The 22,167-nt window shown below is 47.4% G+C and overlaps 9 protein-coding genes across 9 annotated transcripts; 5 read left to right on the plus strand and 4 right to left on the minus strand.

Annotated features, from left to right (window-relative positions):
• Positions 1-1,066: 1,066 nt before the first annotated feature.
• N7495_006520 (FAD synthase) lies at positions 1,067-2,041 on the minus strand (the record flags this gene model as incomplete). Its single annotated transcript, XM_057209171.1, has 1 exon — positions 1,067-2,041. One exon carries the CDS (start codon positions 2,039-2,041, stop codon positions 1,067-1,069), a length of 975 nt encoding a protein of 324 aa, XP_057062945.1.
• A 549-nt stretch (positions 2,042-2,590) lies between these two features.
• Positions 2,591-3,433, plus strand: N7495_006521 (HpcH/HpaI aldolase family protein; the record flags this gene model as incomplete). The annotated part of the gene is made up of 1 exon (XM_057209172.1): positions 2,591-3,433. The coding sequence occupies one exon, from the start codon at positions 2,591-2,593 to the stop codon at positions 3,431-3,433; it is 843 nt and encodes a 280-aa protein (XP_057062946.1).
• Positions 3,434-3,753: 320 nt separating this feature from the next.
• N7495_006522 (uncharacterized protein) lies at positions 3,754-4,508 on the minus strand (the record flags this gene model as incomplete). The annotated part of the gene is made up of 2 exons (XM_057209173.1): positions 3,754-4,291; positions 4,345-4,508. The coding sequence occupies 2 exons, from the start codon at positions 4,506-4,508 to the stop codon at positions 3,754-3,756; spliced, it is 702 nt and encodes a 233-aa protein (XP_057062947.1).
• A 164-nt stretch (positions 4,509-4,672) lies between these two features.
• Positions 4,673-7,087, plus strand: dbp4 (RNA-dependent ATPase HCA4; the record flags this gene model as incomplete). Its single annotated transcript, XM_057209174.1, has 1 exon — positions 4,673-7,087. One exon carries the CDS (start codon positions 4,673-4,675, stop codon positions 7,085-7,087), a length of 2,415 nt encoding a protein of 804 aa, XP_057062948.1.
• A 661-nt stretch (positions 7,088-7,748) lies between these two features.
• Positions 7,749-9,674, plus strand: N7495_006524 (amino acid permease; the record flags this gene model as incomplete). Its single annotated transcript, XM_057209175.1, has 6 exons — positions 7,749-8,053; positions 8,130-8,331; positions 8,389-8,430; positions 8,486-8,634; positions 8,700-9,164; positions 9,239-9,674. 6 exons carry the CDS (start codon positions 7,749-7,751, stop codon positions 9,672-9,674), a joined length of 1,599 nt encoding a protein of 532 aa, XP_057062949.1.
• Positions 9,675-10,482: 808 nt separating this feature from the next.
• sclB (uncharacterized protein) lies at positions 10,483-12,216 on the minus strand (the record flags this gene model as incomplete). Its single annotated transcript, XM_057209176.1, has 2 exons — positions 10,483-11,550; positions 11,614-12,216. The coding sequence occupies 2 exons, from the start codon at positions 12,214-12,216 to the stop codon at positions 10,483-10,485; spliced, it is 1,671 nt and encodes a 556-aa protein (XP_057062950.1).
• Positions 12,217-15,241: 3,025 nt separating this feature from the next.
• On the minus strand, positions 15,242-18,001 carry N7495_006526 (ATP-dependent RNA helicase DBP10; the record flags this gene model as incomplete). Its single annotated transcript, XM_057209177.1, has 1 exon — positions 15,242-18,001. The coding sequence occupies one exon, from the start codon at positions 17,999-18,001 to the stop codon at positions 15,242-15,244; it is 2,760 nt and encodes a 919-aa protein (XP_057062951.1).
• Positions 18,002-18,352: 351 nt separating this feature from the next.
• Positions 18,353-19,281, plus strand: N7495_006527 (uncharacterized protein; the record flags this gene model as incomplete). Its single annotated transcript, XM_057209178.1, has 3 exons — positions 18,353-18,356; positions 18,416-18,507; positions 18,559-19,281. The coding sequence occupies 3 exons, from the start codon at positions 18,353-18,355 to the stop codon at positions 19,279-19,281; spliced, it is 819 nt and encodes a 272-aa protein (XP_057062952.1).
• Positions 19,282-20,086: 805 nt separating this feature from the next.
• Positions 20,087-21,750, plus strand: N7495_006528 (putative FAD dependent oxidoreductase; the record flags this gene model as incomplete). The annotated part of the gene is made up of 5 exons (XM_057209179.1): positions 20,087-20,220; positions 20,274-20,399; positions 20,454-20,727; positions 20,784-20,930; positions 20,980-21,750. The coding sequence occupies 5 exons, from the start codon at positions 20,087-20,089 to the stop codon at positions 21,748-21,750; spliced, it is 1,452 nt and encodes a 483-aa protein (XP_057062953.1).
• Between the last annotated feature and the right edge of the window lie 417 nt (positions 21,751-22,167).

The following is a 22,167-nucleotide window of genomic DNA, read 5'->3' on the forward strand; positions in this document are numbered from 1 at the left end:
TTGGCTCGCAAGTTAACAATACACCAAAAAAACTTGATAACCCATCAGACTCCCGAACACAGAGACTCCAGAATACAGAGTATTCAGAACACAGAGGATTCAGAACACAGAGGATTCAGAACAAAGAGGATTCAGAACACAGAGACTAGAATACAAAGACCAGAACACAGAGCAATGCGCCAAATGTCCTTATCAATGTCGAGTATCTCGATATTTCCGCTTACATCTGCCAAAAATATCCGTCTAGGCGGTTCTATTATCCAGCTTTTGTTATCCAGCTTTTCGGATGCTGTTCCCAGCTTGGCTTATCGAATGTCATTGACTGCATGCTTTCTTACCCAAGTTCCTCTTACCCAGATTCTTTATTTCCATTTTTTTATGTTTTTGAGCTCGCAGAAGTTAAGTTGTCCCCAAGATTTCAATAGCTTAGTTCAATATCAACATTTCAAAAATGAAAATCACTTGTCTTTTCACTCCAATTATTCATGATGGATAGGCTAACACCGGAATTACCACTCTATAGAACTCTGCAACCTTGGATGACGTCCCCGTAAGGAAGTCTTCTTACTCCAGAAGAGACGTAAGTCCGATTGGAACTCCATATCTCGCCCTATTCCATTAAATTAGGTAATTTCACCCTTATATTCTTCCCCTAGCATCCCATAATCGACCTATTTTCGTTATGCCATTCAAGATGTGGCATCAGTCAGAACTATCTCTATATGGTACATGTTCCCGCAGCAGGGTAATGCGATACATTGATGATACTGATGCGCCGTAAGTTGAGACCTTGACTGAGAGTAGGGACTCCTCAATTGTACTTCTGGGCAACTGAAAGACCCTTGAGGAGCTGTGTTGGAGCTGCGGAGTGACTTCGAGCCCTTTGTGCAGGACGCGTTGTCACCACCAATGTAGTGTTCAGCAAATCTTATATAGGTTTAATGCTTGCTCTTCTCACTCTATTTGCTAATTTCATTTACCGAAAACAACCAATATTCGAAAATAAATTCCAGTAATTGATCTATGGAAAAAAGCTAGAATGAGAATGATCTATACAAGTCCACCATCAGTTACGCCCAAGTCTCTCTTCCAAAGCATGCGTCAACTCATAAGCCGGCAAATAACCCTCCCCTTTCTGTAGCCGCGGGTTCGGAAGAGTATCTGACGTCCCACCAAGACTGGTGTACCCATCATCATAGAGCGAGCAGTACGTCAACCCTAGATGTCGAATGAAAGACCAGATCTCCGTATATTGCCAGTCAATGACGGGGTGTATGCGCATGAAATCCGGCCACCCGTGATCGGTACGGTCGAAATGCGTCAATTGCGCACCGTGCGGGTCGGTTCGGCGCGTACCCACGAATATCGCTTTGATCCCCGGGTGTAGCGCCAGGTAATCTTCGAAGCTGGAGCGGAGCGTGGAAGTTGGTGGTGCGGTGGTATATTTAGTGATGGAGAGGTGATAGGCTTCTGCGGAGGTGAGAACGAAGTCTTCGACGGCGGGGAAAGGATCTGGCGGGAGAGCGTAGATGGATGGTATAACGGGTGATTCTGATTCTAATTCTGATTCTGATTCTGACGTCCCTTTTTCTGTCTGTTCATGATTCGTATACGGATGCAATCCCGCCAAGAACAGAATCAACAAAACAAGACAGTCCTTTCCACCATTATATGACAGCGAAAGCTCTGAAATCTTATACCGCTGCAACGCAGTTGCAACAACTTCCAGCGAAGTGCGAGTTTGCTGCTGTACGGCGGCGAGCAGTGAGCCGGGCGGGTGCGACTCGGCCAGGAAAGCCTGCACGCGAGCGTGGATGCGCGCGATCACAATGGGTAATGCAGGGATGGGCTCGTCTGGTTGTTCGCCATTTTGCTGTTGCTGATCTGTCGCGTGTGTGGTATATACAGCGGGGGCGTCGTCGACCCCGCGTTGGCCTGATACCGGTGCAAAGGGGCGCAAATGGTCCTGCGCATGCGTGGACCGCGTTTCCCGGTGGGCTAGCAATGCAGGATGTCCATCCGGTATGACTTGCTCGACCATTGTGTGTGTTGGGAGAAGTGTTGGATCAATTGAGATTGGAGCGGGGCGGGTGGGTTTGACCGGGGAGAACGATCTAATCCTATTTCTAGGTGGGGAATGCTGATAATAAGTGATGTTTTTTTTTGTCAATTGATCTAATATGTAATGATATTATGGGAGTTAGATAGAGGTTATAGAATGGAATTGAATGTTATTCTGTCAGATTGGGAGCTTACAGCATACTTCGGAGTTTGTTGTGGCTTATTTGGGTGGAATTTCATAGATACTCATGGATGAAAGAAACTCCGATATAGGGACGATATATATAGCAGTTGTTAACTGATCATACATAATCTTAGATTTGATCTAGAAATACTAGTACTCATCTTGAGTACTCGCTCTATAATTCAATTCAAAGGCTAATAAGTCATAAAGATGAGCAAATCTAACCCTTATTCGATTCGTCGGATGATGTTTTGACACTTCCTTCTTCTGTACAAAGTACAAAACCCCGCTATAAATGCATTTCAATGTACTCAGGTCTGTCGTTTTTTATTCATTCTCTTCATCATGACATCCCTAGCATGCACAGCATACTCGATCCAAAATCCCTTCCGGACTCGGACTCTGAGCGGAGAAATCACTCCTCTCATGTGCATCAGATACGTGGCCAACAATGAAATAGCCATGATGGCCAAGATGGCTGGCTTCCACGGCCTATTCATAGACATGGAGCATTCCTCGCTAGACATGCCCGCCGTGTCGCAGCTCATTCTAGCGTGCAACTATGTCGGCATCTCACCCGTAGTGCGCTCCCCTTCCAAATCTCACTGGCACATCAGTCGCATTCTCGACGCGGGTGCTTCGGCCGTGGTGATTCCTCACATCGAAACTGTGCAGGAGGTGCGGGATTTGGTGAAATACGCCAAGTATACGCCGTTGGGCATTCGTGGCTGCACGAATCAGCTGGCTATCAACAATTTCCAGCATGTGCCAACGTTGATACAGAATGAAGTGTTGAACAAAGAGTCGATGTTGATTCCTATGATTGAGACTACTAGTGCTGTGGAGCTGGTAGAAGAGATTTTAGCAATTGAAGGCGTTGACGGCGTCTTGGTTGGCTCTTATGATCTATGCAGCGATTTGGGAATCCCAGAACAGTATGATGAGCCGGTCTACCTAGATTCGGTGGTCAAGGTCATCGAGGCGGCTAATAAGGTGGGCAAACCGGTTGGAATCGGTGGTCTCAATTCTCGTATGGATCTCTTAGAGAGATGGTTCTCTATGGGTGCAGTCTGGTCTCTCGGAGCTGCCGATGGGGCAATTCTGCAAAATGGAATGAAGCAGGTAGCAAAGAAGTACGTGGATATCAATGAAAGAGTGCAGAAGGTGAGGGCAAGTGCTAAGGAGTAGACGGTCATCCTTCCAGTATTTATTTGTTGAATCGAAGACTTAAAAATGTCAACCTAGTGTCCCATAGGGTAAATAAAGAGCTACTACACCATTCTAAGAGTGGTAAACTAGTAAGCACACGATAGGAACATTGAATATGATGGGTATCATTGCTAACTCCACCAGGTAAAAAGCACCCATTTATTCGATCTGCGTAGTCGACCCAAACTTGGCAAGCTGGATTTGTGCTTGCGTAGATCCCATGAACGAAGTGGAGAGCTTTTGGCAGCACAATCAAGCAGACAACGGCTAAAAAGAACCGAAAGAAGAAACGAAAGAAATTATCCCAACATCTTCGGTTTCTTCTTCTTCTTTTTCTTTTCATCGTCAACAGGCTTGCGTCCCTTTTGAAACTCTCGCCAGCTGCCGATGCGCTCATCACGAGTGTCTTCCCAATTCTTCTCGTGCTCGCGCTTACGCTTGCGCGCATCCATTTCTTCTTCTTCCTTTTGCTTCTCGCGACCTTCTTCCTGCATGCGCACTTTAGCTTGTCGTCGACGACGAGCTTCCTCTTCAAGTAAGACCTTGATAGTCTTCTCGCGCCACTCAACCTTGAAGTCTTCGGTGTAAACCTCGGGTGAATCGATCGTGTACTTGTGCTCGCGAATGAGCAATCGTCGGGCATCTGAGATGCACTCATCCAGGTATGTGCGCTGCTTCTCGTCTAGCAAGGCTGTCTGTGCTTTCTTCAATCGATCGAATGCATCAGGTGCGGCGGGGTTCTTAGTTTTATCAGGATGAATGAGAAGGGACTTCTTGCGGTATTGAACTTTGATGTCCTTTTCAGAAACACCAGGCTGTAAATCTAGCACTGCGTAGCTATACGGATGCCATTGTCAGTAAACCCTAGGATTGTGGGGCAGGCTGCCTACGCATCGAGAGAGAACGCTTTGCGAATGCGATCGATTTCCGCATCCTGGAGAAACGAATTAGCAAGAGGTCTGGGCGTTGTTAGAGACATTGAAGTATGTACCTTTGTGAATTCTGAAGCCTCACGCTCGAGTGAGTCGAAAATATCTTGGTCCTCGTCAGCCATTCTGAAGCTGCGCAGAAGAAGAGAGCTGCGCGAACAAGAGATAAGAGCTGGTAAATGTGGATAGACATTCTTATCGGGTGCTGAGTCATCAAAAAAAAAAAGTTGGAGAAACGCGGGTTTTTGATTTCGATTTCGACGACCAGGCAACTTTTACTACAGCAATCATGGCCCCTGCTCATGGATTTCATAAGAAAGGACCGAAGAAAATTAATGATTCTGGCAGAACGCTGAAACGCAAGCGAGGTGTTGAGGAACTTTCTACCCTCGTTCAGCGTGTTGAAGACCTCGACCTCAAAGATTCTGTCAAGAACTTCTCCGATCTACCGCTCTCCGATCCCACTGCGCGTGGGTTGGCAGCCTCTCATTTCAAAACCCTGACCGACATTCAATCGCGTGCCATCACCCATGCCCTCAAGGGTCGCGATATCCTCGGTGCTGCAAAGACCGGCAGCGGCAAGACTCTCGCCTTCATTGTCCCCACTCTCGAAAACCTGTACCGCAAGCAGTGGACCGAACACGATGGCTTGGGTGCGCTCATTCTATCTCCAACTCGAGAACTAGCGATTCAGATCTTCGAAGTTTTACGCAAAGTTGGTCGGTACCATGGCTTTTCTGCTGGTTTGGTCATCGGCGGAAAGAGTCTGCGCGAGGAACAAGATCGACTGGGACGCATGAACATCTTAGTTTGCACACCCGGCCGTATGCTTCAGCATCTGGATCAAACAGCTATGTTTGAGACACACAACTTGCAGCTGTTGGTGATGGACGAAGCGGATAGAATTTTGGATATGGGCTTCCAGAAGACAATAGATGCCATCATTGACCACCTTCCCAAGGAGCGCCAGACCATGCTGTTCAGTGCCACGCAAACGAAGAAGATCTCCGATTTGGCTCGTTTGAGTCTACAGGACCCAGAGTATGTCTCTGTTCACGAAGCCGCTGCCGCCGCAACACCAGCGACCCTCAAGCAACATTATGTTATTACACCTCTCGCTGAAAAACTCGATACCCTGTGGAGTTTCATTCGCAGTAATCTCAAATCCAAGACCGTGGTATTCATGTCATCTGGAAAACAGGTTCGGTTCGTGTACGAATCGTTGCGCCACCTCCAACCAGGTATTCCGCTGATGCATTTGCACGGCCGCCAAAAGCAGGGCGGTCGACTTGACATTACCACCAAATTCTCCAAGTCTGAGCACTCAGTGCTCTTCGCTACTGACGTTGCCGCGCGTGGTCTCGACTTCCCCGCTGTAGACTGGGTCATCCAGATGGATTGCCCTGAAGATGCCGAGACATACATTCACCGCGTCGGACGAACAGCCCGATATGAGCGAGTTGGTCGTGCGGTACTATTCTTGGATCCCAGCGAGGAGAAGGGCATGTTGAATCGACTCGAGCAGAAGAAAGTCCCCATCGAACGAATCAATATTAAGACAGCAAAGCAACAGACTATTAAGCATCAGCTACAAAATATGTGCTTTAAGGACCCAGAGTTGAAATACCTTGGTCAAAAAGCTTTCATCTCCTACGCCAAGTCAGTCTACGTGCAAAAAGATAAGGAGATTTTTAACATCAAAGAGCTCGCGTTGGAGGATTTCGCAGCCAGCTTGGGTCTCCCCGGTGCCCCTCGCATCAAGTTCATCAAGGGAGACGACACCAAGGAGCGCAAGAATGCCTCGTGGAAGATGGCGCATCTATCTAGTGGTGAGGAGGATTCGGACGCCGATGCGCCCAAGAAGGAGAAGAAGGATGAGAACCAAGTACGCACCCGCTACGACCGCATGTTCGAGAGACGAAACCAAGACGTGCTGGCTGAGCACTACTCTAAACTCATCAACGACGATGGCACAATGGTTGCTACTGGTACCGGTGCTGGTGCTGGAGAGGACGCTGACGAGGATGCCGACTTCCTGTCCGTCAAGCGTCGATTCGAGGCCGGAGACGCCGAGCTAGGCGAAGTCTCTTCCGATTCTGACGACTCAAGCGAGGAACAACCAGCAGTCAAGGTTGTCCATATCGACGGCCAAGCGCCGCTGATCATCGACTCGAAGCGCCGCGAGAAGCTACTAAAGTCTAAGAAGAAGCTACTCAAGTTCAAGGGCAAGGGTACAAAGCTTATCTACGACGACGAGGGCAACGCCCACGAGGTGTACGAGATGGAAGACGAGGAGACGTTCAAGGCTCGCGGCGACGCCAGCACACAACGCGAACGCTTCTTGGTCGAAGAGACGGAGCGCGTACGTGCCGCCGATCTCGACGATAAGGAGCTTGTCCGCGAGAAGCGCCGCGAGAAGAAGGAGAAGCGCAAGGCTCGCGAGCGTGCTCTTATCGACGAGGAGGCAGAGGAGGAGCACGGTGCGCAGCTACCATACATACCTATGGTGGACCTTGGCTTTCACTCGGACTCGGATGATGGATCCGAGCCCGAAGCACCGCGCCCCACCAAAAAGGCGCGTGTCTCATTCGCCAAACAGGACGACAGCGACAGCGATGAACATCCAAAAAGAAACAAGAAGGCTGCGCCTCAGATCGAGACTCTGGGCGACCTGGAGGCGCTGGCAAGTGGCTTGCTGGGCTAATGTGCATGTGCCGGGCATCTTATATATTTTCTGATCATACACTAGCGAGGACTCTTAAAAGCAATCAAATTTCCATGCCTATCATGTGTTTTCCGGCCGTTCTGCTATCACATAGAGTATATTATTTTATGTTTTTATATATTTCAACGAACAATTATATGCGTCATTTAGATTTGGTACTATTTCACGTTATTAGATTAGCTATTTAGTTATTTGGTAGTTAGTTTCAAGATCATCTGACTAATCCTCTTACATACACGATCGAACTCTGGGGCAACAACAAACTTTGAAAAGTGGGCCTCGAAGGATTATCTTTCGTAATGGCAAGTTCTCAATACTACCTTCCCTACTATTTTATGTTGCGTTATTGGGTATGCAAGCACGCCATCGCATCATGTGGAAAATTTGGTACATTTCACATCGCAGATTTTGATATTAAAGCATGAGCATAGCAGATTCCGGACGTGAGTTCATGGTGGGTTTCTATTAGTCTGGGGTAGAATCACGTGCTACCAGATCACTTCGAGTAGGTAAGTCTATGCAAGGCAGAAGTAAGCCCTAACTGGGCCGAAAGCTCATACCTAGGTATCTAACTAAATAACAGCTCAATTCCTCTGCTATTCTTGCTACATACATTCTTTAGGGGAGGATTCAGGTCGCCATGTCCGACCCTGAGAAGTACCCACAAAATGACTTCGCTCACGATGTCCACTCCATTCATCCACTGGTGAATGGAGACAGGCTAGCCAGAAAGCTGAGTGGCCGGCAAGTGCAAATGATCGCCATTGGCGGTACAATTGGCACTGGTTTATTCCTGGGTTCAGGAAAGTCCCTCGCTACAGGCGGACCTGCGTCAATGCTGATAGCCTATGCCATCTGTGGTGGTATCGTCTTTGTGACAATGCTATGTTTGGGTGAGATGTCTTCTTTCATTCCCATTGCTGGATCCTTTTGTACATTTGCTGGGTACGTCCGTCGCCTTGGAGCATGATATTGCCCTATATTGGAAATTATGAATGCTGACCTGATCCTATTTTTATAGTCGCTTTGTCGACGATGCTTTGGGCTTTGCTTTGACCTGGAATTATTGGTTCAATGATGCTGTCTCTACAGCTTCGGATATCATTGCTTTGCAGCTTCTGCTGCAATATTGGACCGATAATTTTCCAGGGTGGGCTATTAGCTTGATCTTTTTGATTGTTGTTATTGCGCTGAATATGCTTTCCGTCCGTGTTTACGGCGAGGTATGTTTTTATTCTTCTATGCAAGAATAGGGGTTTAATTGGCTCACTGAATCATAGGTTGAATACTGGCTGAGTTTACTCAAAGTCATTACAATCATCGTATGTCTCGCAATTCATCTCAAATCACACCGTGCTCATTTACTGACCTCTCCAGATCTTTATCATTATCGGTATTGTTGTCAACTGCGGTGCTAACACTAGCCATGAATACATTGGTGGCAAGTATTTCAACCTCGGAGAAGCGCCTTTTGTGGGTGGCATCGGTGGATTTGCATCGGTATTCGTCACAGCTTCATTTGCCTTGTAGGTTTCGCTTCATTGACTCTCCTGAACACTTATATAAAATCTTGAACTGACTTTCCAACCAGCGGTGGAACAGAGTCAATCGCCATTACAGCAGGAGAGACTAAAAACCCAGCAAAGACAATGCCCAGAGTCGTCCGCAACGTCTTCTGGCGAATCGTGCTTTTCTACATGCTCTCCATTCTCATGGTTGGCCTAAATGTCCCCTACACCTACCCAGGTCTTTCGGAGAAAACCACTGCCACAAGTCCATTCACCATCGTCTTTCAAGAAGTCGGTAGCAATGTGGCCGGCAGCTTCATCAACGCCGTAATCATGACTTCTGTCATCTCAGCATCAAACCATGCTCTTTTTGCTGGCTCACGCCTTCTTTACTCCCTCGCAGTAGACGGCTACGCACCCCGCTTTTTTGGCAATCTGAATCGTTTCCATATCCCTTGGATCGCAGTCCTCGCCACCTCGGTGATTAGTGGCTTGTGCTTCGGCGCAAGCTACATCGGCGCTGGCCAATTGTGGTCATGGCTACAGAAGTATGTTACACCTTGACCCTTTACATACCCAGGTGTGGTTTTATATGAAAATCATTATCTAACAACTTACACAGCATTGTCGGTGTCTCTAACCAGCTCTCCTGGATCTGCATCTGCATCGCCTCCCTCCGCTTCCGCAGCGCAATCCGCGCACAGGGTCTAGAGCACCTCCTCCCCTTCAAAAACTGGACATACCCCTATGGCCCCATAATTGCCGCAGGTCTAAACTTAGTCCTAATCCTCGTCCAAGGATGGAGCTGCTTTAGCCCTTACTTCCAGGGCGTGGACTTCGTGTCGTATTACATCGAGCTCCCTATCATGTTCATCATGTTCGTCGCTTGGAAACTTATCAAAAGGACCAGATTTGTTCGCACGGCTGAGATGGATCTAAGGACTGATCGGTATGATGGCGGTGATGATGATAATCATAGACCTGAGGACGTCGAGGAACCTGATCGGAAGGGCGTTTTTGAGAAAGTCCAGCGCTTTGGGCAATGGCTCTTCCTCTAATCTTTTTTATATTGGGTAGCGGTGCGATACTCCGTTCGAACATCAACTGCACTCGTATAATTTTAGCTTTATTAATCCCGAGCTCATGTCTGATGTGTATTATGAACTTTCAGTATTAGTTATCATTCAATGGAAATGTTCAATATAGTCAATTGCCAGGTCCGAAGCTTAGTATAACTACCTGGAGCGTCCAAAGTGCTTTTGATCATGATTACAATATCAGCTTCATGAAAACATCTTGACCTGCCTAAGGATATTTGTCAAGCCCAAACCCAAATCCAAATCCAAAGCGACAAAACACAAACAAAAAAATCAAAGTAAAAGCGACCTTTCCCCTATTTTCCATTCCGCGAAAAACGCCGTGCCAAGTCTTCCCAGTCAAAAGCTGCATAACTATAGGGGGTACTCGCGAGAAAAGGAAAGAACCGGTACCAAGAACAAACAGAATAAAATGTCCTCCACGACAGCAAAAAAAAAGCGATAATGCAAGCAGATCTGACGAATGCAACGAGAGACGAAAACTAACAAACATGAACAGATAAGGTCACTGCAGTCTGGATGGAGATGAGACGCACGGTGTTGGAAGTGCTCAAGTAAATGAAAAGACAAAGGAATGAACTGTATCGAACGCAAGACTAAATTCTGATGAGACCGAAAGAGCAAACGAAGCGCCGTATTGAAAGGGGTATCAGTCCCTGTAGACCCTGCTACGAGAGTTTGTGAATTATACAGTACAAGGAGGCCGCCAGGGCAGTTGAGATGGGAATAATCCTCAGGAAGGGACGGAAATCAAGATCGACGGTAAGTTTCATCCATTGACCATGTCATCCAAGGCCATTTTTCGCCTCTTGACAGGTCTTGATTCATCCCTTTCAGGATCGTTTGGTGGAGCGGGACGGGTTGTCACTGTGGGTGAGTGGCCCTGAGTAATAGAAGGGGACAGATCAACTGGGCCAAGATGTCGTGGGACCGGATCTAATAGTGATGGATCCGTTGTTGATACTGAGCGTTGGTGCCCGGTAGAATGGGAGAAAATCGAGGTGGATGGCCGCTGCAGGATGCTTTCTGACCGATGGTGCCGAGGACCCTGTTCTCGCCCAAAAGATGTCCAATTGGCAGGGTATGGGTCGCTCAGCCTGTGAGCATGGTGATGAGATGGAGGTTGGTGTGAAGATGGAACTTGTCCAGGTAGTGGGGGTCCTGGAGGTCCGGGACTGGCAGTTGCCTGGTGTATCGGTGGAAGTCTCACTGGTGATTCTACATACGGATCACGGGGTCCAGAAATTCGAGGGTCGTGCATAGGGTGATGAATAGGATTGGAAGGAGTCTCGTATGGTAGATAGGGCACGCCCGTAGGCACGTGTGGTGGCGAGGTTGGTAGGGGTAAGGCAGAGGTAGCATATGGTGCATATCGTCTTTCCATTCCAGGAGGCACAGCTGTTGTCGGAAGTGGTGGATTATACCCATTTGTAATTGTAACAAATGCATGAGGTGGGGGTGCTAGAGGTGGATAAGAAGGAGGTCCGGATGAAGTGTATGGTCGGCGGCCTGCTGGCGCCTGAATATGCTGAGAATATTCCATGGGACGAGTGAGAGGAAAGACAGATGCAGACCATCGGTGCCGTAGTTGTCCTTGGGGAACTCGCATACCTGATGCGCCACCAGGGTCCCCTGCTGCGTGGAGATCGGTCATGGGCCGAAGTTCCCGGGAAGATGTCGTTCGATGTAAAGAAGTCCTCTGTGCTGCGGTAGATGAGTGGGATTCAGCGGGCACAGCTGGATTGTCTACGTGCGTTGTGTAAGAGCGCAGAGAGGAATCCTCCGCTTTCAAAGGTGGTCGGCCTCTCTTCTTGTGCGTGACATCCACGCAGGAGGACTTTGTAATAGTTAGCTTCATAATAGGCTATAGCTCGATCGAGCCTGAGATTGATAAACTTACGGCCTTGCCAGAGAGCACACATCGTCGACATGGACGTGCTGGATCACATCCCAAGTGCTTCTTTTTGCAGTTAACGCAGGCAGAAGCCACATGAGCCTTGGTGCGCCGTGTCGATTTCTGAGTTAAAGATCGGCTCACTGGGCTCGGTAAAGATGGGTCTAATGCAGGAAGTGGATATTGGGGTGCTGCGGGTGGAAGTCTAGGGGAGCCCACAAATACTGGAGGGGCTTGTTCGCCATATCTCAGTGGAAGAGTTGCCGATGGAGGGTCATTCAACCCTACAAGCAGCTGAGAGCGACCAGAAACGCTGTATGGATGGGAAATTGAAATAGAAGTAGGAGTGGTATTTTCACCAGCTGGTGTTACAACTGGAGACGAAGCTGGTGGGTAACCTACAGGATTGGATTCCCTGGGTGTCACCGAGGGCTCTTCTGTCGGAGAATCAGACATAGATTGACGGGTGAAAGAAGCCCTAGGGCTACGCCCTCGAGCATTGGACGACCAGGATCGGTTCAACAGCCGGCGCTCTGGGCCCGAGCTGAACCGGGGCTGTCCGAACTGGGTGGTGGTGAGGCTCAGTGGGTGAAGCACGAGGGGTTGCATCGGGTTTCAGGCAACGACCAGGGAGCCCACGAGAGGCAAATTGTGATAGTTAGAATTTAGAATCGAATTCTTCAGTTTCACATCAACTCTTTCAAAAAAGAGGACCACAAGCTCTCGTCTCTGCACTTGAAGGCAGCATTATCTCTGGCGAATAGATACCAAGTAAAATAAAGGCTTGAAAGAGCCGTCAGCAGAGCAGGGGGAGAGTGAGGAAAGAGAAGGGAAGGGGCAAAAAGAAGGAAAAGTAGGTGAGTGAATGCGGCGTATGTAGGTGTATGTGTGTTTATGTGTCCGTATGTGAGTGTGTAATGTATGGTGACTATTTGAATGGATAAGGGAAAAAAGGGTCAAGATCCAGTCGTCATCCAAGGCAGGGCTCAGGCCACAAGAGGAGGTTTCCAAGCTTATAACCCCAGGGCAGAGAGATCTGCTATTGGAGGAGTCAGAAAATAGGCTGCATCGATCAGCGGGAGATTTCCAGATCATGACAGCAGGGTTTCTCATAGCCGCGCATGTCTTTCTCCTCCCAGGGCCATTTATTGCATGGCGGTCGATCATCGAGCTAGGATCAAGGTGCAGGTTGCAGGTGCATTCAATGTCAAAGCCCTGCCCACGCCTTACCTCTTGTGTCTTGATCCAGACCCACGTTCCGGCATTGGCTGCAGCTGTAGAGACCAAAAAGGGAAGGAAAGAAAAAAGGAAAGAAAATGAAATGAAGAAGAAATGAAGGCGAAGAAACGGTGAACTATACCGGATAGTAGGATTTTGATCTCCTTGTTTTCCTTTCCAAGGTTGTATATCCCTCTTCCAAATATCTAGTCGAATGGTAAGATTCAAGGAAGTCATCATTGTTTTGTTTTTCTCCAGGTCATGTGCTCCTTCCAAGGTTGGCTTGATACCTACATTTCCCTTTATAGGGCTTGTACCTATAAGATAAGGCCTAGAATGAACATGAAATGAGGTATTGAAATAGAGCACCTGGGCAAAAGCCACAAAGATAATTGAACTAGATGAGGAATCTCCGATAACTAGATAGAATAAGAAGTGCAGATTGACTAGTAAAACCTTGGGAATGATATATACTCCGTAGATCACGTTAAAGGGACCTCGGGAGGGGATGTTTCCCCTTCTTTCCGAAAGTACGGGAGTAGCAAAGAGGGAAAAATAAAATAAAAGCAAAAAAGGACCTAAAAGGCAAAGGCAGAAAAAGGAAGTACTAGAGTTCCTCTTGGGACTATTTTTTTTAGGCTGAAAGTGGCTTGCATAAGATGAAGAGGGGGAACGAGGCTGCTGTCAGTGACACCTTTCGTATTATAATTTAATATGGGAAAATACGGGAAATATGGGAAATATAGCGAAGTAAATGTAAATTGATGGAAAAATACAAAATAAAATAGATAGAATAAAAAGAGGATAAAATGAGGGGGCTACAATATACCAATCAGCGAAGTAGGTCAAGAAGCAAAAGGTAGGGAGATTGACTGATCGACGTCGGTGCCCGCAGCTATTTTCCAATAGTCTCGGACTCGGCAATGAATTATGCATTCCGTATGTTCTTTGCAGCAGGGGGTTCGTAGGAATCAAATCAAGGTAACCCATCGGGGAGGACGAAATAAATTATACTAATAGAATAGGTAGTAGAGTCTAGATTTTACGTTTGAGTTGGGTATCTATCAACCGGAGTAGATACGGTTGAACCCCTTCTAGATACGTCCCTGCATGTGTTATGGTGCTGATCTGAGGTACCAGGTTAGACTGACAAAAACTTGAAGAAGGGAATGACGGAACAGTTCGTGGGGAAACCTTGGTTGAATTCTAATATGTTATTCTCCGTGTATATGGAAAAGATCCCTGGCTCCACCAGGGGAAAACTGGACTCTGTATGACTGAGTAGATCTTCCGGTTTATGCTCCGTGACACAAGGGGTTACTGTTGCAGTCGGGTCCGACGTCTGGCAGATCAAGGTCGTTAGAGAAAAAGGAAAGTAAAAAAAGTAAGAAAAAAGAGGGAAAAAAAGAAAGGAAAAAGGTCTCATAATGTGTGTGGCCTGCCATGAACGATAACCGGACAGCTGCAGGGAAGCAGGAGAAGAAGAGAGGGTCCTCTTTTCTCTTCTTTTTTTTTTTTTTGACCTTAGTCACTCTCTTCTGATGGATCGACACTAGGATTAGCTTCCAATGATGACGTTGAATTTCAATATTGAACACTGAGAACGGGTTCTTTGAACATTGTTGCACTGGATGTAGATTGGGTGGCATCATCAGGGTCTTGTAAGACCTGGACTTTATTTTCCGGGGAGTCCGACGGCAGCAACAAGATGTGGCTGCAGTTCTCGGCGTCCGTCGATCAGCGCGTGCACCACTGCACTTTCTTCATCCCTTTGGAACTTGCATGGTCCATCCTTAACGTTCCGATAGCTGAATACCGGAAGCTGCCGGGGAAAAGAAGAAGTTCCCATCCAAAAAGGCTTGGAGGGAGTGGATTCGGTGGAACATGAGGCACGCGGACCAGCAAGGGGTCTGAGTCTCGGTTCATGCACGATTCAAGTTGGGATTCAATAGTGCGAACCATTTTGAACATTCTGGCCCGGACTGGCCTTTTTTCCAGCTTAGTCATCCCCCTTTTCATAGATCAAGTAGAAACTAGTTAAAGTAGAAGCAATTAATTACCTAAAGATCAATGTAGATCCCATAATTCGCCGAGAGCTAGTTTAACAAGGCTGTACTAGCATACAACCTGAATAAAAACGGAGATTAATGGGGAACCTCGTGGGTAATAAAAGAATAAAACCCCGTACTCACGCATACCGTAGAGAAGATTCGGTAGCTTAATGCAAAGCTGATGACTGTAAGAGTGTAGGCAAGTTGAAAATTCACTCGATCCTTGGACTTCTCTATACTTAGGTACTGTACTAGAGTAGCCTTAGTGAAGCTGTAACTGTAACTGTAACGAAAAAGATCATTTGGTATCTCCAATGCAAATATACTAGGAATGTACTAAAAACGCCTTTCTGCCTTTTATCCATTTATCGTCTGCCCTTCTTTGCAGGCCGCGCGTTCTTTTCATGACGCTGTTGCTGCAGCTTGCGCGCCTTGCGAATGTCCTCGTTAGACCGAATCTCACTCTTGCCACCAGCAGCGGGACCTTGACGTTCACGAGCTGCTTGATTCTTCTTGACCATCTTCTCATAGTCATGTCGTAATGGGTCAGCCCGTTTGGGAGCTTGCTGCTTGGTGTGGCGGAACCTGCCGTTATTTCCCGCATTGGAGTTGAAGCTTTGGAAGCTGACACCAGGTGTTTCGGCCTCACCCACACGAGGCATCGCACCCATGCGCTTGCCCTTCTTCCAGCTCTGGAAACGACCACTGCGGAAACTGGCCGCAATCTTGGCACCACTCTCACCACGGACCAGGTGCTCGCCCTTGGATCCATCCTCGTCGTTCTGTCGCGCCACGTACTTCTTGTGTCGCTTATCCCAACGCATAGTCGACCGCTGCTCGCCAAAGTGTCGCTGGCCATCGTCACCGTTGAGATCCATGGTAGCACTACGTGAGGCCTGAGCAAAGTTCGAGTTCGTGCCCGAATGGACGCCGTATGCCCGGTCTTCTGCGAGGTCGTTGTTGTTGGGTGTGTAACCCATGAAATAGTCCGAGTTCTGGAATGCTGTCGCAGACACCTCGTTGGACTTACTCTTGGGTTGAGAGTAGGAAGAGAACGTAACTTCCAGGTCATTCTCCGAGGCAATGGACATGTTATCCCCGGCTTCATCAGCCATGTCCTTATCCTCATCTTGCTCGTATTCGTCCTCCCCAGTCTGACCAAGGTCAAGCTCTGACTTCATAGCATCTTCCTTGGCTTGAATGCGTTGCTTTTTCTTTTCGACGTTGGTGCGAAGACGTTTGATTGTGTCGAGAGTTTCATCGGCTTCATTCTTGCCACCACGTCGGCTATGAATCTCAAAGATTGTTTCCTGTGGTCGGAACCCACCGATACGGGCCAGCATTTTCTCTCGCTCAGCCTCTAAATCATTTCGCTCGTCGTTGAAGAGCACATGGGTGCTGTTCCAGTTCTCTGTAGCGGTGAGCTGTTTGGCGCGCTTCGCACTTTCGGTAGAAGCAGCGTTACGAGTGCGCATGTAGAGTTTTTCACCCCTCACGGATACCTGGCGTTGAGATGAGATGTCGGTGTTTTCACCTAAGACCTTGTTGGCCCACTCGCAGCAGCGAGAAAGCGGGTCTCTAGGGAGGGACCCCACAACCACATCCTCAGCATAGTTAACTTCTGTACCAAATTGACGACCAAGAACCAATCTGCGACCCAGGAAGAGCTGGAGGTCCAGCAAGTACGGGGCATCTCCATCCCGAACAAGGTTGTAACTCCAACCCGTCCGACCAGCACGGGCAGTACGACCAACACGATGGATGAAAATCTTGGGCTGAGATGGAAAATCGTAGTTGATGACGTTGGCAAGAATCGGGATATCGATACCTCTGGCAGCCACATCAGTGACGACCAGGATATTGGTAATTCCTTGTCGGAAGCTTTGCACCTGAATTCGACGAGCAGTCTGATCCAGCGAACCGTAGACAAAAGAGGTGGCATAGCCTGCCTCTACTAGGAGAGAGTAAATATAGTCCACATGATGTTTCGTCGCAGCGAAAACGATAGTCGAGTATTTGGTCGGTGATTCTTTGAAGTTGACGCCCTTCTCCAAATCTCTCTTCCGCTTTCTGTCATTGAATCCTCCCTTATTTTCCTGAAACTTCTTAGCAATTTCCGTAGGGCCGGTGGGCATTTTGATGACGTCTTGGAGGATGTAAAGAAGAGCACCCTCTTTGTCGGATGACTTAATCGAAAAGAAAGCGTTCTGAAGATCGGGCGAAATCTTGTTTTCCGTGTCTAGACGGATCAAAGTTGGTTCTTCCAAGCCTGCACGCGCAAACTCAACGAGCGACTTGGGAAGTGTAGCGGAGAAAAGCAGAGTCTGTCGGTTGGAGGGCAGACCATGCAAAATCTCCGTCAATTGCGCAGCGAAACCCATTTCGAACAGCCGATCAGCCTCGTCAAAAACCACGTAGCGGATGCTGGACAGATCCAGATCCATTTCTACCTTCAAATGCAAGAATCGACCGGGCGTCGCAATAATAATATCAGGATTGCCCGTCATCATTCCAAACTGATCCTCGAGACTATCACCACCGACAAGGAGAACAGCTCGCAGATCTGTTCCACGTCCCATCTCTTTCACGACTTTAAGGGTTTGGATAGCTAGTTCACGAGATGGCGACATGATTAGAGCACGGGCTCCAAATTTGGTACTGTGACTTTTCAATTTCTCGATCATGGGAATGACGAAAGCCGCAGTCTTTCCACTACCAGTTCGAGCCATGCCAACAACATCTTGGTCATCCATGATTACCGGAATGGTCTTTCGCTGAATGGGGGTTGGGACTGAATATCCTTTACGGGTAATAGCCTTCAGCAGGTTGGAATTGAGTCCCATGACTTGGAAACCACCGCCCTTCTTCACAGTGCGACCCTTTAGATTTGCGCCCTTTCGGTTTGCAGATGCCTGCTGTGAAGCGATAAAGGCTCCATCTCCGTCATCTTCGTCGTCCTCTCCTAAAAAATCGAGGGCCTGACCGGGAGCGGGCTTGTGTTGAGCAATGGCGTTTACGCCTGTACCGTGGTCGTTGTCATTATCATTGTTTTGAAATAGCGCACTTGTGATATCGAACTCGTTCTCCGACAGGGCCGGAGAAGCTGCGCGTGCCCGGTGAGGCATGATGTTATCTCGAAACGATATGCTGCCGAATAAGGCGGAAAATGGGGTTGATGGATGAAGCTCAAATCATCAAAGAATCAGAATTTTCAATCAGAGGACACCACTAATTGAGAAGAGGATCAATTTATTTCAAAAACCTCTCCCGCGCTCAAAATTTCTTTCCAGCAGGTGGGTATCTTTTCTTGAGAGATAAGTTGATCTGCCGCAAAAAAAAAAAAAAGTTGAACGACTTCGAAAGCGGTGAATATGCCAATGCAAACAATGCAAACAGATATCCCCGCGACGCGTTGCTTCGCGCGTAAAATGATTTATCATTCCGAGTACAAAATTTATCACCACAAAACACACAAAATGGGTACGTTACTGGGCTATTACGAACTTTGAGATATGCAGCTGATCACCTGTTGATACTAGACGGTGGCTACAACAACAACCCATACGGCAGCCAATCTGGCGGCGGCGGCGGCTTTATGCCTGGAGAGACGAACAGCCCTTCTGGAGGAAAGGTATGATCAAGCGAACCACTTATCTGCAAATAATTGCTAAAAAACCATCAGTCTGCCGATCGTGATAACAAGACCCTGCGCCCGGTGACGATCAAGCAAATTCTAGATGCCACGCAGCCATACCCAGACGCCCCATACCAGATCGACCACGCAGACGTGGCCAACGTGCTCTTCGTCAGTCAGATTCGCAACATCAGCCACCAGAGCACAAATCACACATATAAGATGGATGATGGCACTGGAGAGATTGAAGTCAGGAAGTGGGTCGAGGCCAACCAGGATAGTATGGATATGGATGAGGGCAAGACCGAATCCAAAGATGAGTTGACAACTAGCGGCTATGCTCGTGTCTTCGGCGCCATCAAGTCTTTCGGAAACAAGCGATACATCGGTGCACACAGTGTGCGGCCAGTGAAGGACCTCAATGAAATTCTCTGTCATCCCCTCGAGGCTACGGCCGTGCACTTATTCTTCACCCGTGGGCCCCCTGGAGGTGTTTCTGCTGGTGGTGATGCTGGTGCATATGGAGCAGCAGGTGATGATGCCAACGCCGGCTCGAATGCTGTCCTGAACAAATTGACCCCGGTTGCACAGAGAGTGTACCAGATGCTCAAGACTGAGCCGCAGGACGACACAGGTCTACACCTGCATCAACTTGCCTCAAAGCTTCACTTGCCTGTCACCGATGTGGCTCGGGCTGGGCAGGAACTTCTGGACGCGGGTCTAATCTTCTCGACAATGGACGAACAAACATGGGCTATTCTCGAGTACTAGATCCTGGGCTATTTCACAACTTAACTTGATAGCATAAAAGCTCATTGTGCCAAATATCAAATGATTTCATGATTATCTTTTAAATCGATGATGTTGTTATCATATATATACACTTTGACATGATTAGTTATAGAAGGAACTCCGTTCTTCTTCCTTGATCACATTTATAGCGAGCTTAAACCGGAAGTTTGAACGAATTCTTTAGAAGCATATTGATCTTACCTGCAAGTACTAAAGAATTCCATTTTCTATATTAGCTGAAAAATCCGAGTCTTTGCTAAGAAATGGGCGAGTCCAGGGTTTTAAGCACATCATTGTCGTGGCTCATTACGCCTTCCGCGAAACACACTGAATGAGACGAATGCCCCTCATAACATGTCAAAGTGGGCTGTTGTCTACCCCTCATTTATTCTGATAAGAATTGAATGTCAACAATTTGGCGTGTAAGTACCTATAACTATTGATGTGCCTAAATAAGCGTTTCACAGCCTTGGAAATCACAGCCCGCAAAGTCACGTTTTCGGTATACCAAACCCTGATTCACAATCAATTCCCAGTGCATCTAGATAGATGTCAGAACTGGCAAAACCTCGGGTCAGAATAAACGGGAAAAAATACTAAGTCTATGGTCTACGCAACATGGAGAAGATTATGGGGCCTTAGCTCCGATTGCGAATTCTTGGCTCAGATAGGTCAACAGTGGCGACAGCGTTCTATACTTCATTTAACCGTCTTGAATTCCACTTTGTCGCTCCAAATCCTGTGAAATCAAACGCATTTTCAAAGGTCACCTGAGCATCTAATCATGACTGACAGAAATATCAAGCGTGTTGCCGTGATTGGCGCTGGAATCAGTGGCGTTGTAAGTGCCGGTCACCTACTAGCAGCCGGTCTAGAGGTCACAGTCTTTGAAAGAAGTAAGGCAGCTGGAGGAAACTGGTATGAGCTCTTGATCTTGCAAAGCTTTAGGACAATTCTAATCGATTTGTTAGGCTTTATGACAAGCGAGTGCCAATCGAAGCTGTGTACCCATCAATTCACCCATCGGATGCAATTAAGTTTGGGAGAGATGGGCGAGAAGGCAATGAAAGAAAGGAACTAATCCATGCTCCGCCTGGGTGAGTGATATGGGGTTTAAAAATCCTCGCAATTCGATGCTAACAGTTGGATAGACCGTGTTATGAGGGCCTTACGAACAATGTCTCCACCCCATTGCTCAAAACCACACTGAATTCTTGGCCAAAAGATACCCCACCATATGTGACGCATGACGTGCTTCTGAACTACATCCAGGATACTTCGAAGACGGCCGGTGTGGATGCTGCGACCATTTATGGTGCGCTAGTGACCAAAGTTTACAAGGAAGGGTCAGAGTGGCATGTTACTTGGACCACACTGCATGAGGATCCTGAGACTGGCAACTTGACTGAGAAGTCAGAATCTGCAGTAAGACTCAGCTGTTTTCAGGGACAAAAGATTGGACATCACTAACACGTACCTAGATTTTCGATGCTGTCGTAGTTGCGTCAGGCCATTATCATGTCCCTCTGGTCCCTGATATCAAGGGTCTAGCTGAAGCCAAAGCAAAATGGCCCACAGTCATTACTCATTCCAAGTCATTCCGAAACTCGGAAGGGTTTTCGGACAAGGTTCGTTCGGCCCGCTTAAAGTTGTCTTCACATACTCAAATAATTATAGAACGTACTTCTGATCGGAGGCGGAGTTTCTTCGCTGGATATCGCTAAAGAAATCAGCTCAAAAGCTCGGACAGTTCACCAGAGCACCCGAAACGGTTATTTTGATATCTCGGCCGCCGCACTCCCTGAAAAGACAAAGAGAATTGAAGAAGTCATCGAATTTGAGATCACAGAAAATGCTTCAGGAGAACACCTACCGCTGATTGCACACCTGAAGTCAGGCGGTACCCTGGAAAACATTGACAGAGTTGTCCTCGCCACAGGATATCAGCTGGTCCTACCATTCCTGCCTCAGTACAACGACGAAACTCTCACCAGGATTTCAACAGATGAATCTGTGATTATATCAGATGGAACCCAAGTCCATAACCTGCATCGCGACATTTTTTACATCCCTGATCCCACTTTGGCCTTTGTTGGTATTCCATTCTATACTGCGACGTTCTCGCTCTTTGAATTCCAGGCGATTGCAGTTACTGCCTTCCTTTCTGGAGCCATCAATCTACCTTCCGTCGACGAACAAAGAGCTGAATATCAAGAAAAAATCAAGACCAAAGGGTATGGGCGAAGCTTCCATTCGCTAAAGGGTGAAGAGGAAGGCTATGTGATAGATCTCCTTGATTGGGTAAACAAGGAGAGGGCACTACAGAACTTACCTCCGATTGAAGGCCATACTGCTGTCTGGCTTGAAGCTAAAAAAGCCCAGATTGAGCATCTAAAGGTACTCTTTCCTGATATTTACGGAGCAGTCGAGGTAGCAGCTTCGGCATGAACTATGTATTAGGTATTAGGGCTTTAAGAGCGAAATATTGTATAAGTTATTGATATAACACTGCCTAAGTGAGGTCAGAAGGATAGTCACTAGTTAAGTACTTTTGTAACTCGTTTCCTCTGCTAGCATAGCATATACAAACTGTCATCACCCAGTACTAGTCAAGTATCATAACCATATATTCATTCTAAGTTTCATGATATTTTCGATCTTTTTCATCTCTTGAATGTTAACTGGCTAACTAAAATTCACTATCTTTCCTTAAATCCGATAAATGAACGCTTTTGTATATAGGACTCAGATCTCATACCCAGGTACATAAATGGTAGTGGCTGTATGGCGAGTTCGGGTTCGGATTCATGGATGGTGTTCACCTGACGCGAAATGGCAACATGAGAGAGCATCTCTACTCTGCAA

This window comes from Penicillium taxi (genome assembly GCF_028828555.1).
Source record: "Penicillium taxi strain IBT 34144 chromosome Unknown utg000004l_segment0_segment0, whole genome shotgun sequence".
NCBI lineage: Eukaryota > Fungi > Ascomycota > Eurotiomycetes > Eurotiales > Aspergillaceae > Penicillium > Penicillium taxi.